The following is a 17,330-nucleotide window of genomic DNA, read 5'->3' on the forward strand; positions in this document are numbered from 1 at the left end:
CAGCCACAATAGGTCTATAGAGGTGTTGCTTGGGCTCATGGAGCATTTCTACCCTTTTAGCTTTAAAGCATGGGCTTTAAAGTGAGCCCATGTTTACAATGAAGGCGAGGATACACAGAAACCTGGATTTTCAGACTGGGTGCGGTGGCTCATGCCTGTAATCCCAGTACTTTGGGAGGCCAAGGTGAAAGGATCACCTGATGCCAGGAGTTCAAGACCAGCCTAGACAACATAGTCCAACCCCATCTCAAAAAGTTAAAACTTAGCCAAGCATGGTGGTGGTGCCTGTAGTCCCAGCTACTCAGGAGACTGAGAGGGAGGATTGCTTGAGACCAGGAGATGGAGGCTGCAGTGAATTAGGATTGTACCACTGCACTCCAGCCTGCGTGACAGAGCGAGATCCTATCTCTAAAACAAACCACAAAAGTGGATTTTCAGGATCTCCTGAAAATGTCCTGCTGTCCTGTAACACTAGACTCAGTGGAGACCCCCAGCTAGAGCTGAGCTGAGAAGCAGCTGTGTGCTTAGACAGGGCACTTGCTCTCCTTTTGGCCCAGTTCTCTCACTGCCTGTGATTCATACAGTCTCCTCCCTCACACCTGTCTGGCCTTAGTGAGCCGTGGAGTCTGTGACTCCTGTTCTAAAACCTCCTCTCCCTGTAAATGAGGAACCTGAAAAGTGGCAGATTTAAGTGATCATTGTTGCCAGAACAGGATATGAAAAACACTTATCATGATCCTCAGATCAGTTAATTCATTTGGCATTTGACCTGTTTTCTCCTTTTCTTTGGTCACTGTTTAGTGCATTAGTATGCAAAGTAACAGGGAGCTGGCTTACATCATACATACCTCAAACACAAGCCTTGACTACTCATTTTTCTCTCTTGACATATTTCAAGTTATACAATTATAACTGATTCAAAACAAGAAGATACAGACTGGGCAACATAGTGAGACCTCATCTCTACAAAAAATTAAAAATTAGCCACGTATGGTGGCACATGCCTGTAGTCCCAGCTACTTGGGAGGCTGAGGTAAGAGGATGTTTGAGCCCTGGAGTCCCAGGCTGCAGCGAGTTATGATTGCACCACTGCATTCCAGCCTGGGTAAGAGAGTGATATCCTGTCTCAAAAAATAATAATAATAAACAATATAACATTAACTACAATAATAAATTGTTTTTTGTAATGGTTAAACTAAAATTATTCCAGAATCAAACCAAACTCTGTTTACATTCTAGTGAATTAATATTTCAGGAAGAGAAAAGTGATTATTTATATAACTGCCTTAATAAACAAATGGAGTATGAAAATCAAAAACACATTCATGTTAGTATCTTTAGAATTTAATAACCACTCATCATAACAATGAAATGATGATGATTGCTGCAAGGTTTTATTCAAGATTCGTAGGATGTTTTTGACTACCCTTGAATGTGGGTTATCATGCTTAAAGAGGAAAAGGCATAAAAAGTCACGATATGCAATTCAGTAATAAAAAATAAACATTTAAAAATCTTACCTATTCAAGCTTTTGTTCATTTTGATGAGATTATCCAATTCTTCACTTTGGAAAGAGAAAAAACGTTTAACGTTAGTAAAAAGCTTGCCCAGGGTCCAAGGGTAAATATGCCTTAAAATAACTGAGTTCTCTGAAATACAACACATCTCACTTTCATCATCTGCAAAAATCCTGATGATCCTCAAAGCTCTCCTCCAACACCACTTTCTCCAGAAAGCCTTTCCTAGTCCTCTAACTGAACAGGGTCTTCTACATTTTTTGAGCCCTTGCAGCATGTGTTTTTCTGCACCTCCTCTATGGAAATTCTGTTGCTATACTTTGAGTTACAGCCATTGCACACTGGTCTCACGTTAATGCCCCTACCACTGCACAGGCACACGTACGCACACCACTTAAAATTTAGAACTGCTGGCTGGGCGCAGTGGCTCATGCCTGTAATCCCAGCACTTTGGGAGTCCAAGATGGGCAGATCGTGCGGCCAAGAGATCAAGACCATCCTGGCCAACATGGTGAAACCCCATCTCTACTAAAAATAGAAAAATTAGCTGGGCATGGTGGCATGTGCCTGTAGTCCCAGCTATTTGGGAGGCTGAGGCAGGAGAATTGCTTGAACCCAGGAAGTGGAGGTTGCAGTGAGCTGAGATTTTTGCCACTGCACTCCAGCCTGGGCAACAGAGCAAGACACTATCTCAAAAAAAAAAAAAAAATTAGAACTGTATTTTATATCAGACACACTTTCGTTTTTAATACAGATCTTTCATACACTAGGTGCTTAATACCCACTGTTAACTGAATCCACATATAGGTACATTTATTAATTATAGCATTGCACAATGTACTTCCACACTTAGATTCTAGAAAACATTTGTTCATCAGTAAGTCTGGCTTCCTTCTTGAGTTCTGCGACTTCATTTCCAGGTCAGCTAAATTTGCTGTCCTGCTTCCACATTTGAGAACTGCAAAACCCTTTCTGGCTGCTGCTTCAGGAGCAACCTATTTAAACTAAATGCTTAGGTTCAAGAATTCTCTTTAAACACATGGGCTCTACTTTCTTCCCAAATTGGGCAGCCTAGGTGAGGTGGGATGAGGGTTTCACCACAGTGCTATTGGTGTCTTCCTCTAGTTCCCTGTCACAGCATGTCCTTTCTCTAACTGTCCTATTCATGACCCCCTCTCCATACACACACCTTACCCCACCTCTCTTGCATTCCTCAGCAAGTTTTTCTGTTCACAGATCTTGGTTCTTCCTCCTTCCTGTTCTAAAATCACACTCTGCCAAGCTTTCCTAATCTTTTTCTTCTTGAGTCATTTCTGGTGTTGACCAAGGGGCTGTAAGACCCAGTAACTCAGTAGTTATGCATTCAACCTTCCTTGTTAAGAACACATGGAGTATGATCCAGGATTTATCACTTATTCATTGGTTAAACATGGATGAGTTACCTAACCTTCTGTGGACTCAATTTTCCTATTTGTAATATGAGAATACTAATTGTATCCACCCTAGAAAAGATTCAATAAGCTCATGAATATAAAGGACTTAGTATGATGCCTGGCAAGTCACAAATTCTCGATTAATTTGGGCCATTTAATAATTAATGCCCTGTCGATACTTGCTATACTTTTTTATTTAAGAAAAAAAGAAAGTTTTTTCACTCTCGTTGCCCAAGCTGGAGTGCAATGGTATCATCTTGGCTCACTGCAACCTCTGCCTCCCAGGTACAAGTGATTCTCCTGCTCCAGCCTCCCCCAAGTAGCTGGGATTACAGGTGTGTGCCACCACACCCAACAAATCTTTGTATTTTTAGTAGAGATGGAGTTTTACCATATTGGCCAAACTGGTGTCAAACTCCATACCTCAGGTGATCTGCTCGCCTCAGCCTTCCAAAGGGCCGAGATCACAAGTGTGAATCACCACGCTCAGCATAATAAATGCTTGCTATACTCATTTTTTATTGCACTCAGAAACACCAAGACTTCGACTTAGGCTTTAAAGACGTGCAGTGGCTGGGTCACTTATGTGGTGGAAGATGCCCAGCATGATGGCAGTATGGCAAGAATAGCTACTGAGGACAGTCCTCTCAGAGACCCTAAATTAACAGCCAGTACATAGATTAATCCTTTCAAGCAATTTTAGGTATCAGTGGTAGAATTGATGCCTGAGAATAAATACTGAAATACAAAAGTTGATATCTCTGACCAAAAAAAAAAAAAAAAGAAAAAAGAAAAAGAAAAAGAAAAATGACTAATGCTCTATCCCTGTGTGTGACAAAGATAAACACTACCCAGTCCCTCAGTACAGTGACCTCATTATTGTTTCTTGCTGGAAATTCTACCTGGTAACTCTGAGACCAACAATCTGTTCATGTCCCCAAGGAAAAGAGCAAACCCACGAGTCCTATAAATTTTAGTCCCAGACTTTTCTGACTGGCATGAGTCACAATGATGAGATTATCAAGATCTGGAGTTGCTTTATCCAAAGAAAATTGGCATACATCATGAGAAGACACTCTGTGGCAAATTAAATAAAATGGATACTGTGTTCCAAATAAAAATCTTGAGCTTTCAAAATGACTTCACATTGATGAAAGCTTTCGATATTAAGTTTCTCCACTTCATTTGTAACAAATGAAATGCTCTTAATCAGATAGCAGTAACATTCCATTTCACAAAGAGCAGCTCAGATAACTAACACCATTTCTACTCCCTGTGGATGGCCCAAAGTAATGATACTCTATGAGGACAACCATGAACATTTTTCCTGATCCTTGTCAAGCAGCAACTTCTCTCTGTGATGAATGTAACTGGCTGTGGAATTTGTGCATTATGGCTAGGGAGCAGGGACAGGAAAGTTAAACTAACTGCCTCTCTCATATTTTTTATTTGATTTACACCAAACAATAATTTCCCTTCAGAGCCACTCACGTATCTGTTTCTCAGACATCGCCATCACCCACCAAACCACTGTCTAATATCTATTGGAAACAAAAAATATTACCTGCAACAAAAATAAATCAATAAAATTAGAGACCTAGACACTTCAATGAGAGAAGACATGGAAATGAAACCTTCAGGACAATTTCTATAGACTCTGTCTGGATTCAGAGCTATTTTGTTTATGAATTTGCTCAGAAAAGCCAAGTGTCACATTTTTTTCTCTTCAGTTCTTTTGACAGCGACTAACCTCTAGCAACATTCTTAGCATTACTAAAATCAATTAAACGAGGAATATTTTTGGGAGTTTTGGATTTAAACAATGAAATATTATGATTATAACATAATCTATTAAACACCTACGATGTACAAAGCATCATGTCTCACACTGTAAATGGTAAATAAGATAAAATATCTGCCCTGATAGATTATAGAGATGATTGAGAAGGTAACACACTTACACAAATAACAGGAAACACAGCTGAGTATGATTCCATCTTACAAAATATGAATAGTGCAATTCTAATTGCTTACAGAGGCAGAAGTCACATCTCCCTGGATCACTCAGGGAAGACAACAGAGGAGGTGCCACTTGATCTGGATTTTGAACAATTGGCAGGGCTTGGATGGACAGGCATGTTGGTTTGGGGCTGAAAAAGGCCACCATGTGGTATGAACAAAGGCAGAATATCTAGAAACTGCAGAGAGAAAATGGTTTTTCTTAATATGAATGTAGGATAAATATGGTGTGAAAACAGAAGTTGCTGGAATGTGAGGCCACAGCCAGGTGAGCAAGGGCTTTAAATGAGGTTATAGGCCCTTGAATGGGCAATGACAATCTGGCTCAGTGATTGAGCAGAATCTTGGGAAAAATTATGGTATTGATGGGTAATAATAGTTTAGTGGAAGAAAATCCTGAAGTGTTCCAGTAAAGCTGGGTAGCTACTTTAATAATCTGTGCAGGAGTCGATGAGGGTTCAAACTAGGGGAAGTCTGTGTATACATGAGGGACATTTTAGATGTTTAATTCATGCATGCACGATACTATCTAGAAGGAAGAATCAAGAATTGTTCCAGAAAAGTGAGTCTGCAGGAATGCAAGAACAGAGAATTCAGGAACAGTACATTTGGGAAAGAATTTGGATATGACCTTGGACATCCTGAGCAGGGGTGCTGGGAGATACGTAGAGATCTGGACCAGCAACATAAATACAGGACTAGATATTTGGAATGAGGCTTGACAGCTGAGGTCACTGGGTGGGTAAAATCACGAGAAAAAGCGGCAGTGTTGAAAGACTGTCCATAAATGTCGGCACCATCCACCACTCAGGAGTACTTGTCTAGAGAAACTGATTCTTTCTTATTTTAAATTATATACAATATACAGCACTAGGATTTTGCTCACATTTGGAACTTTTAAAGGTATGGTTAAGCATTTTTGAAACATAAGAGAAGATCAAACCAAGCTCAAAAGCTCTGAGAGCTCACCCTTTGTCAGTTCTCTGAAGTGAAGTGGCCACTTTGAGGATGTTATCAAGATCCTGACTCCTTCAAACAATGAAAAATAAATACAGGTCAATGATAGCAGAGCTACTTTTGAAGGAACTAACATTTCTTATTTGTTTTCAGTAAATAAATAAATAGTGTAGGTGGTGTTCAGGAATTAGTTCAACAGAATGACAAAATGGTTCTATTTTGTCAGCTCATGACACACAGGGACATGCACATCCCCACATCCCTCATTCTCACACACACACACATGCACATGCACACACACACACAGACACATACACACTCACACACAAGCACACATGCACAGACATACACACAGACACACACACGCATACACACACACAGACACACACGCACACACACACAGACACACACACACACATGCACGTGCGCGCACACACACACACACACACACTCCACTCTGTTATTCCACCTGGGTGTTGGCTGTGCCATCTAGTGCTCACTGAAATAACTACATTTTCTCCTGAGGACTTGTATTGTCAGCTCCCAGGTTCTAAGTCACAAAAAGGACATAAAAAAACAAAATCCATTTAACTAACAGGTAAACACAGAAGTGAATCCAAAAGGTTTTCTACCAGAGCTAAGAAGCATTAAGCAACAGATACAATTAATTATTCCTTTTCACCCTAAAGGGGTGAAAGTATTTGTCCTCTCAGACTCTAGAATAGGTGGAAGCATCTGAGACGTAGAGGGCTCAGATCAATGCTGATATCCCCCAATCATAAAAGAAATAATTAGGAAAATTCTTATAGTAATTAAGAACTGTGAGCTGGGCATGGTGGTTCACACCTGTAATCCCAGAACCTTGGGAGGCCTAGGAGGGAGAATCCCTTGAGGCCAGAGGTTCAAGATTAGCCTGGGCAACAAAGGGAGATCCCTATCTCTATAAACAAATTTTCTTTTAAATTATCTGGATGTGGTGGCCTGTTCCCATAGTCCCAGCTACTCAGGAGGCTGAGGCAGGAGGATCTCCTGAGCCCAGGATTTTGAGGTTGCAGTGGACTATAATTTCTCTGCTGTACTCCAGCCTGGGTGACAGAGCAAGATCCTGTCCAAAAAAAAAACACTCAGCATCTCATATAAGGTTAATACAGTTCCATGAAGAACGGATTTTGTAGCCAAATATTTAGGAAATATAACATACTTTTGCTGATTTGGAATATACATAAGCATACTAAGGTTCTGAAAAGAACTATGGCAGAAAACTCTATTTAATTGTGTTTTCTAAATGCAGTGAGACACTGAATTATTCCAGAACATGCATTGACATCTTGTGGTACATGGAACACAAGCTGGGGAATGACAAGAGTGATGCTGTCAGTTCCTCAGGACAAGAGAAGCATGACTTTCTCCAAAGAAAAGAACCCATGTCACATGTCTTTTGGAATGAGACTCTTTTGATAGTCAAATGGGGATAACACAAAAAATGAAAAGCTTATTTAAATTTCAAAATAATTTTTTCAGTCACAAAAATATTTTGACTTAAAAATTAGTTTATCATATTGATAGACCTATAAAATAGCACTATTTAAATCTGTTTTCAAAAAATAGTATCTTTTCTTTAAAAAAAAAAGTGAGAAAAACAAGATATATCCAGAACAAATGCCAGACGAAATAGGATGTGCAAGACAACAAGCATAAATCAGGACTCTCATGGGGAAACACCACATTTGGGGATTGCTACCTTACCCGCAAGATACTTGGAGAATGTCCCTTTACCAAATGGCATCAATGTGCTTCTTCCTGATGCTGCAGGAGAGGCTAGACATGCCTATGTTCAGTCAATACTAGACAAAGTTTTTGTAGCGCAGATTCAACTGCACAACTGTATTTCCACCTCTTTATTTATACATCCACATCAACTATAGCATGGACCTCAGAGCAGGGGCTGGGAATAAAGAGGGAGCAAGCTCTCCTGCCTTTAGTGGGTTTACCTTATCCTGTTATCTTGTTCACACCATTTTGGTAGTTTTATTTCATTTTGTTTCATTTTGGTTTTTAGATAGGCTGGAGTGTAGTACAGTGGTGCAACCTCAGGTCACTGCAACCTCTGTCTCCTGATTTCAGGCAATTCCCCTGCCTTAGCCTCCCAACTAGCTGAGATTACAGGAGCGTGCCACCATGTCAGGCTAATTTTTTGTATTTTAGTAGAGACAGGGTTTCACCATGGCCAGGATGGTCTCAATCTGACCTCGTGATCCATCTGCCTTGGCCTTCCAAAGTGCTGGGATTACAGGGATGAGCTACCACGCCTGGCCTGGTGGTTTTCTTAATGGAAAGCTTGGGATAGAATTAACAGGAACAAAATTCTGTAAGTGCCTATAAAAACATTTATCACTATGTTGGAGTCAGTTGGAAAATTGATTTTGTCTAACTTATTATTAATTGCCTTGTATTTTTAAATGTGCTGAGAAAGCATACTTTATTCATTGCTACAGTTACATGGATATAGATAGAAATCACTGTACCTTATATGTCTTTCAGCAGATCTTTTGGTTTCTGTATATACACCCGGTTTAGGTGGATACATCTGCCTATATTTTGAAAGTTAAAGATAATATCAGTCAGAAAAGAAAACACTTTTTGAATAAATTTAAAATTATTTTTAAAAATTTCTATGCAAAAAGATCAATGCTTGTTGGAACCATACCACTAGCTGAGACAACAAACTTAAACTCTTTCTTTAGGTTGACAGAAACTCTAGTATACTAAATTAGTAATTAAGTCTATCTTTATTGCACATTTATAAACCACTGGATATTTCTAGACTTATAAGTTCTAAATATGTTCATGTTGATTTCTTTGTTCTCCATCAATAAAGCATTTTCATATTAATTTCTATTAGATAATTATAAAATATTTTAAAATATGAATTTTTGTTATGGGCATCAAAGGTATATATTTTCTTGAAGAGTTAGCCCACTTAAATACTATCCAGAAATATATTTGCTCATATAAGGTGGAGAAAAAGTCTACATTTCAAGTGTACCTACAACATTGGGAATGACCATGCTAAGCTGACAGAATTAAATTTTATTACGTTAGGTTCTGACACAAGTTAAGACTTTACTCTTTTTTAAAGTATCTGGTTGACCCACTTATACATTCCTACTTGTTCTCAAGAAGCTATTTTCAACTATTTTTTTGTACTCCTGAGGACACGTGTTAATTACATAGGAAACACTTCCCTTTCATATTCTTTCATTAAAATCATCTTGCTGTGATTAAAGTAGTCAGGATGTTTAAAAAAACATGCGAGTTGTCCCAATTTTATTTTTTAGATCATTGGTGGAATAAAGAAATTTGAGTAGTAAGTCCTGTGAAATTTAGCTTCCTTTAAATTTAAACAAGCGTGTAGCTCTAGTGACACCGATTTTAGATTAGAATGTCAGTGGTACTACGGCCAATCAATGTTAGCCCCTTAAAAAATTCTATTCAAATTGAAATTTAATTGCCCAATACAGTTAAAGGAAAAAATAATGTAAGATTTAAAAGCTTGAGAAGATATTTTTAAGAGATAATTATAACCATCATACAAATAAAAAGTTATAAATCTGATCTATATTTTTAATGAGTTCAGTGAAAAAATATTCTTTTGACTCAATTTTTAAAAATGCTCTCATTCTAAGGACAAAATTTCAAAGATCCTGTGCAGTTTCACTGAACAGAAATTCAAACCTGGATTTTTAACACCCATTGCTACATAGTCCTGCTTCCCTGTCAGAACTTTCTAACTGAAGTTTACGCTCTTGCTGAAGAATATTTCTATAATTGTGTCTACTGAAGAATAGTTCTATAGTTTTGTCTTATTAAAGAATAGTTCCATAATTGTGTCTTACATGGTGTCAAAAAAGTCACCATCAAAGAACAAAAATACAAAAGAAGCAATGGTAGGCAATCAAGCAGATCTAATGTAGTCAATCTTCATTGAGTTACCATTTTTTAATCTCACAATAATAATGGAAATGTGGATGTACATCTTGAAAAATTGTTCAAGATATATTAAACAGTTTAAATATAACACATGGGAAGTGTTTCAGATCTCTGAATTTATTTCCAAGTATTAATTATAGAGTGACAGAGATTCAAAGCTGAGAAGAAAGTATATTTTTCTGGATTCAGTGACAAGTTATGTGATAGTTTTGAAATAAATTACAAATCCCTTTGCTTAAAAAGATTAAAGAACCACCCAAAGGTATTTCTAACATAAGCAAGGATTTGAGTGGTAACACAAAGTTTTAAGAACATCTTTCATCAGAATAGGTACCTCTTAGTGGGAAACTTAACTTGGAACAAACATGAACAAAAAATTTAGTTTTAATAGGGTTTATATTTATATTATATATAATATATGCCAAATATGTATATATATATATTTATATCTGTATATTAGGAGCTAATAAATAAAAATCCTGTGTGCAAACACTGTCTGAACATGAATATTGTTCCATTTTTATCTTGAAGGCATATTTCCTTCAGACAAGTTAACCATTAATATTCAAAGGCAAATATAAATACACCTATGAGTTAGAAAAAGTTCTACAGGCACTTCTTTAGGGAATGTGCACACAAAACATCCATGCTTTGCACAGAGCAGGTCACAGTCCATTTATTTTCATTTCCCTTGAACTTCATTTTGGCAAGAAATTCTGGAATACCAGGTCTTACCTATTATCCCCTCTCGGCTGGTTAGGAGAAGAAACAGGAGAACTGGGCTTTGGAGGTATTGGAGGGTGAAAACCTGGTTCCCTTTAAAACAGAAAACAGCAGTTCATTTCACCATGGAAACATGGTAAATGTGAGCATCTATGAACTGAATGCATTTATTGCCTACATAGAAATATGCTTTGTGTCTTACAATCCCCATGAGCGAGGTACCTGAAAGGTCAGAATCCATGGAACACTAAGAAGTCAAATATTTAAAATATGTGTATTTTAAATGCTTTTATTTAATCAGATTCTTGAAAACCCTATCCTCTTTCACTATAGTTTGAACTACACTATGTTCTTTAAATAGCTCAATATTTTAATAGTATGTCTAGCTCAAGTCATAGCATTTTGGGTCAGCAGTGCATGAGAACTGTAAATGGTTCTTAAGTATTAACATATAAGCTTCTTTGGGAATCATGTCAACTATCAGGCTGCTAGAGAAACAGCAAGAAAAGGTTTTAATTTCAGGGACCTCAAGGTAGCACTGATTTGAAGCTCTTAACTAAATCTGACTTAAATATTGTCAGCACAGGCCAGCTTGACGCTGACAAAGCATATATATAATCTACTGTCAGCCTAAACTTTCCAATGAAGCACCAAAGGAGCCTCTGAGTTGGCAGGACTTAGTGAACTAGGAACTGGAGATGGGCAATTATGTGCACATTTTGGATGTAGTCAGCACCTTACTAAGGGAATGTCACCCCGCCATGCTCCCCACCACCACCAGCCCAGCAGTTCTCTATGTGTTCTCAACAGAAACTCTGTACCTAGTGAAAGAACCCTGTGATCCTGTGTACCCTTCTGGCTTCTGTAGGAAGGTAGGTAGGCATGTGGCCTGGAGTCAGGCTGCCTGAATTGCCAGCTGTGTGGTAATGGGTTAACTTGATTCTGTTTCTTCATCTGTAATAATCCTTCTAACAGGATTGTTTGGGTATTGTCAGGACTGAATGAGATTGTGTTTTTTATTCAACAAACATTTATTGGTAGCTTTCTATACACAAGGCTCTCTGTGAGCTGCATACTGTCCTTGTTCTCAAAGGCTTCCAATATACAATTAAATATATATCAGAAGGAGAAAACGGCTGTACAAATAATAATAATAACAATAAAACAGAATAAGGAGATATAGACTGATGGGGTGGGAACACTATTTTATTTAGAATGGCCTGGGAAGGCCTCTCTGTCAGGTGAAATTTGAACCAAGACCTATAGGAAGTAATAGAGTAAGCCGTAAGCTATCTGGAGAAAAAGCATATAAATACAGGCATCATTAGCTTAGAGATGGTATTTAACGCTTGAAACTGGTAGAGATCACTAAGGGAGTCAATGTAAGCAGAGACAAAAAGAGGGCCAGGGGTTGGACCCTCAATCCCTGCAATATTTAGAGGTCAAGAATATGAGGTGAAAACAGCAAAAGAATCAGGAGGAGTGGCCAAGGAGAAAACAAGAGTATTAGGAGGGCGTGGTATCTCAGAAGCCAAGTGAGAAAAGTTTCAAGGAAGGAGTAATTGGCCATTTCAAATGCTACCGTTAATCAAACAAAAGCAAGGACTGGGAAATTACCATGGTTTAGGCAACAGAGTGGTCTTTGGTAACCCTGATAAGAGCAGTTTTGGTGGGACAATGGTGGGGAAAAATTATAGGCGTGGATTTAGGTAAAAATGTAAAGCAAGGAAGTAGAGGCATTGAGGCAGTTTGGCAGTGAAGAAGGAAGAGGGGAATGGGTAGCTACTTTGAGGTTGATGGATTGAGGAAGGCTACTACAGTATGCAGATACGATGATGGGAATGACCCAGCGAATCACTGACACAGGAGAGTGAGGGGAAATCACTAGACAGATGTCTTTGAGAATTGATGGGACCTAAGGCATGGTGGGTGGTCAATCTTAGATGGAAGTACAGAGGGCTCATTCACAGCAGCAAGAGGGAGAGAACCAGATGGGTATAGCTGAGGTATGTTCATTGACTCAGAGTGGAGAAAGTTCTCTTTTGTTTACTTCTATTTTCTCAGTAAAATAATAATCAAGATCATTGAGTCAAAGTGAGAAGGTTGAACAGGGGTTAGGGCTGAGGGAGAGAAAATGTGTGAAATGGTTTTCTAGGAAAGCAGAAGAGTAAGTGGACCAGGAAATGTAATAATAATAATAATAAGATGATGATGATGATGATGATGATGATGATGATGATGATGATGTTCCATTATATGAGATCATTATGTGCCAGAAACTTTTCTGAGCACTTTACATATATCAACTAATGTAATCCTCACCGAAATCCCAGATAAGTATTATTATTCTTCCCAATTCACAGATTAAACCACCGAAGCGAATAACATAAAAGTAAATATCTCATGATGGTACAGCCCATAAGGGGCAGAGCTGGGAATCTGAACCGGGAATCAGGCTGCATAAACCCTCCACGTGCTCTGCCGCCTCTTGAAGATCCTTGGGCCATACCAACAGCTTAGTTCAGGTTAGTATTCATGGGCTTAAAGTCAGGTTATCTGGCATTGTTTTCTCCTGCCATATTTAGCTGTTTGGGGAGAAGGAACAGAATAGACTGAGAGTTGGATTTACCATTAGCCACATTTACAATTCAGCCAAGTGAGTGCAATGAAGAGAATGACTGCAAGGGAGTGGATGGGGTCTGCAAGGAAGGGGTTACCATGGGGGCTGTGGAGTTTGAGATGGGCATGGAAGGAAACGAGAATATGAGTGGTGGGGACTGTGAAAAAACTGGTAGAATTAATGGGCTGGTGATGGTGGTGGGGCTGAGGAATTCCTGGAATCAAAGGACTGAAGGGAGTGAGCTGGACAGATAGAAAGCAGGAGCCAAAGAAGAAAAGCTTTGAAATAGAAGTTTTGTGATATTGTAGGGTATATGGTTAATTACAGGGCAAGATCTATCAATGGCTGCAGTAGTGGGAAGGACAAGATCATCGGGGAGAAGGTCATGAAAGTGAGAGGCCGGGGAGAGGAAGGATCCTCTGCATGGATTTTGAAATCACCAAGCATTATGGCAGGAGGAAGGTTTGTAAAAGACAGTGAGTCTGGTCCTGAAGTCTTCAAAGAATGAGTGTGAGTGTCTCAGAGACCTTGAGATGACTCCAACGAAGAAGAGAAGCTCATGAGGGCATGGCTTCAAAGGAGATGGGGAGTTTCAGGGAGAAGAGAGTTAAAATTAACAGGAAGTGGTGATGAGAAGCAAACGAGACCTCCACCTTCCACCAGACCCTGTGATATGTCAGTTAGGGGGAAAATAGCCCTTGCTGAGAGAGAGGCTGTGGAACCAGGGTCCTCTGGAAGAGCCTAACAAAAAGGTGGGAGATCATTCAGAGGGGATGCTGAGGAGTGGAGGATTTTGGCAATGACAAATGACAAACTCATCAAGGTGGACTGGCAGGATTTGAGAGCTCAGTGTGATATTAGGTTGAGTCAGGTTCAGGGAGGTACAGAGCTCTGTGTGGATGGTCCAGGCAATAAGAAATGACCTGACTAGGGTTTTGATGACAGTCTATGGACATAGGGATGGGGACATGATGGAATGAGTCCTGAAGACCCCTCAGCAGAGTGGTGGTGAGGCCCTGGGTGATGGGCAGTGGAGCACCAAGCATGGTGGGTCTCTTGGCTCTTAAGCTGATGGTGACATTGAAGCCCGAAGAGGGTGTGCACTGCCTGGCTTCCCCACAGGAAATAGTGTCTTTTGCTGTAGTGGTTGCTGTTTTCACCCCACATGACCCCAGGGCTGCAGATGTGACAAACTCTTGCCCTTCCTAACACACCCCACCATATTCTCTCCCTGCTATGGAGCACCTCCTTCGTCTCTTCACCTGGAAATTCTCTCCTTGCCCTTCAGACTTTGGCTTAGGAGTAACCATCTTCAGTGATATCCAAAGCCGTACTAGGTACATCCCTACATTCCCCAATAACAACCCTATTCATAGCACATATCACACTATTCTGGACTACACATGATATTCTGTTCCCACACTGGACTCAAAGTTCCTAAAAGGACAGCTATATCCCAAGTACTAGGATTGTGTATGACATAAGAATGAAGGAGAAAGTGATTGGCTGAATTTCTCTTTGGCAGGGAGGAAATGGGTAACAAAGAGGGATTGGCAATTTTCAAAATCTGTGCAAGCTTAGCTTCCTTATAGGAGAAATCCACTGTCAATCCCATTACAGAACACCTAGTAGGTGCCAGGTACTTGGCTAAGTTATTGTGTTGTGTGATATTTCTGGAAGAGCAATTTATGTCAAAATAATCTCCTCATCCTGGCTTAGTGGCATATTCCACAGGATTTGGTTTGTATTGCCACTGTCTTCTTTTCTCAGAAATTATCCTTGTGTTGGGTATATGTACCACATGACAGTCTTTAGTGTATCTCCGTGGATTTATTGGTTACATGTGTTCCTTCCAGAGGCAGAGGAAAGGGAGAAGGAGGTGGTCAGTCCTGGATAATAATGAAGCTGTGCAGAACCCTAGATGTCTGAGGACAGGTGAGAAAGAAGTAACAAGGTGAAAAGGATTACAAAAAGTAGAAATGGGATGGTGCCAAGCTTTACTTATGCTAGAATCATGTTAATGACATACTGAATTTCTTCAATTTTGGAATGTCTAGGGCCTCAAAGAGGTACGTAAATATGGATCGGGTGGATCAGAAAATAGAGATGAATAGAAGTAGATCTGAGATGGTCCGGAGAATACACAGGAAAGAGAAAGATGAATGTGCGGTTATGAAGGCCAAGAAAAGCAGAGAAGCACGTTTATTTCCGAGGGTGATGCATTTACACCCCTGCTGGGCCAGGAGCCAGGCGATGCCATGTTGACTTCCATTTACCTCAAAGGAGCTTTCATTTGCATCTCTGCAATGACAGCCACAGATGACAGAACTCAAGCCCTGGGGTGGGGCGGGCAATGAGAAGACTCATTCATGTCATGCCAGGAGCATGATGTGATGCCAAGCAGGGGGATTCAAATGCAAGAGTGAGGCAGGAAGCTGCGGCCAGAATGTTTTCAAGAGAAGGAAACAAGAGACATTCATGGGAATGATTCTCATTGAATTCTGCTTTGAGATGCAATGTTCAAGCTCCAGTAAGTTGACCCTGGCTCTCCCCTTCACCCTTCCCCAGACCCCTCAAGGCTCCTGCAGGATCTATGCCACCACACAAGTGGCTATCATGATGAGCTTTCAGAAATAAAAAAGGCAGATTTCACAAGAAACATGTGAACACTTGCAGCGGTAGCTCAAAGGCCAATGCTGAAAGAAATAACACTGTAAAGAAAGCTGTCAATATCACTTCATTTCCATGTGCTGCTGCAAAGATCACATCTCTCCTCATGGCTTTTTTCTATAACATGTGTGGCTCTGTGACTTCTGTTCAAGTCTAGCTGTATGAACATGTCTATTACTGCAGCAGAAGTCTAGGTAGAACAAGGAATGATTGTCTCTAATATTTAACTGTGAATTTTTTTTACTGTCTATTGTGCTTAGCTTTTGTATCTAACAAATAGAATTTTTATACCAACGATGGCAAAAAAGATGAAACTTTTATGTTTATTGAGTTTCAGTAACATGCCAGCTTTGCCAGGCTCTCACATACAGGATGGTATTCAATCTATACATTCTAAGTTGTGGAATGTGTATTATCAATGTTGTTATTGTTATTGTTATTATTATTATTTACTGAGGCTCAAAAAGTTGAAAAATTTTTCCTTGGGTCACACTGCTAGTAAGTGGGGCAGCCAGGGTTTCAAATTGGTTTTCTGATGTTAAATCCCTTCTGTATATCATACTGTAGGCAACCAATACTCATCCAGGTATTTTCAAGGCAAATCTATTAAAAATTGTTTGATCTGAAATATTGCCTTGCCCAAGGAAGGACCCATTTGCTCAAAAATTCCACAAGCGCCCCAGTTATAATATTAGGACACATAACAGTATATGACACGTAATTGGGCAGTTAAAGACTAGAATAGATGTAATCCATGCCTTCAAAGAATTTGGAAAATGCAAGGCACATGACCAAAAGAATGGTTACTGCGATGATGCCTCACTTTCTAGTGGCCAGTGGCCATTTCAGTAAACCATGACCAAGTAATGGACCATGCACTAGACTAGAATTCTAGGGATCTAGATTCTAGATTTTATACTAGGTTTTCCACCAACTTTCTCTTCGACTCTGGAAGATACTCCGATTCACTCTGAAACTCTGCTTATATGACTGCAAAAGGAAGAGACTGGCCCAGATCTGTGGATGGTAAGCCATTACATGACCGAGGAGGGCAGTGCAAGGAATCCTCAACTCCACAAGTACCTTGACATTCATGTAATGCGCTTTTCAAATGTATGTAGATGCTGTTGTGGTTAATAAAATTTAAATTTAAGTTGGCTCTATAAGAACATGAGTCAACTTATATTGGTCAGTAGATACAAAGATACACAAATTTAAGTACTGCTTAAGTCATAGCAGCTTTTTGTCCTTAGATGTTTTCTCAAAGACTTAAAAATATTCCAGCTACTACCAAGTGGTACTAAAAAAATGCTAGCATCAAAAAGGAGTCTACTCAAAATGGATCACAGATCTATACGTCAAACACAAAACTACAAAACTTTTAGAAGAAAACAGAAGAA

The 17,330-nt window shown here is 39.5% G+C and overlaps 1 protein-coding gene across 10 annotated transcripts in view; it reads right to left on the bottom strand.

Moving 5' to 3' along the window:
• Positions 1–17,330, bottom strand: part of SCEL (sciellin) — a 105,424-nt gene that overhangs the window by 45,230 nt on the left and 42,864 nt on the right. For all 10 annotated transcript variants that reach the window (XM_039473423.2, XM_039473418.2, XM_010341649.3 and 7 more), the window contains 4 exons: positions 10,653–10,733; positions 8,453–8,518; positions 5,940–5,999; positions 1,521–1,565 (listed from right to left, as the gene is read on the bottom strand). In XM_039473423.2, the coding sequence (XP_039329357.1) occupies positions 1,521–1,565; positions 5,940–5,999; positions 8,453–8,518; positions 10,653–10,733 (252 nt within the window). The remainder of the gene's footprint in view (positions 1–1,520; positions 1,566–5,939; positions 6,000–8,452; positions 8,519–10,652; positions 10,734–17,330) is intronic.

This window comes from Saimiri boliviensis, chromosome 16 (genome assembly GCF_048565385.1).
Source record: "Saimiri boliviensis isolate mSaiBol1 chromosome 16, mSaiBol1.pri, whole genome shotgun sequence".
In the NCBI taxonomy this organism is placed as follows: domain Eukaryota; kingdom Metazoa; phylum Chordata; class Mammalia; order Primates; family Cebidae; genus Saimiri; species Saimiri boliviensis.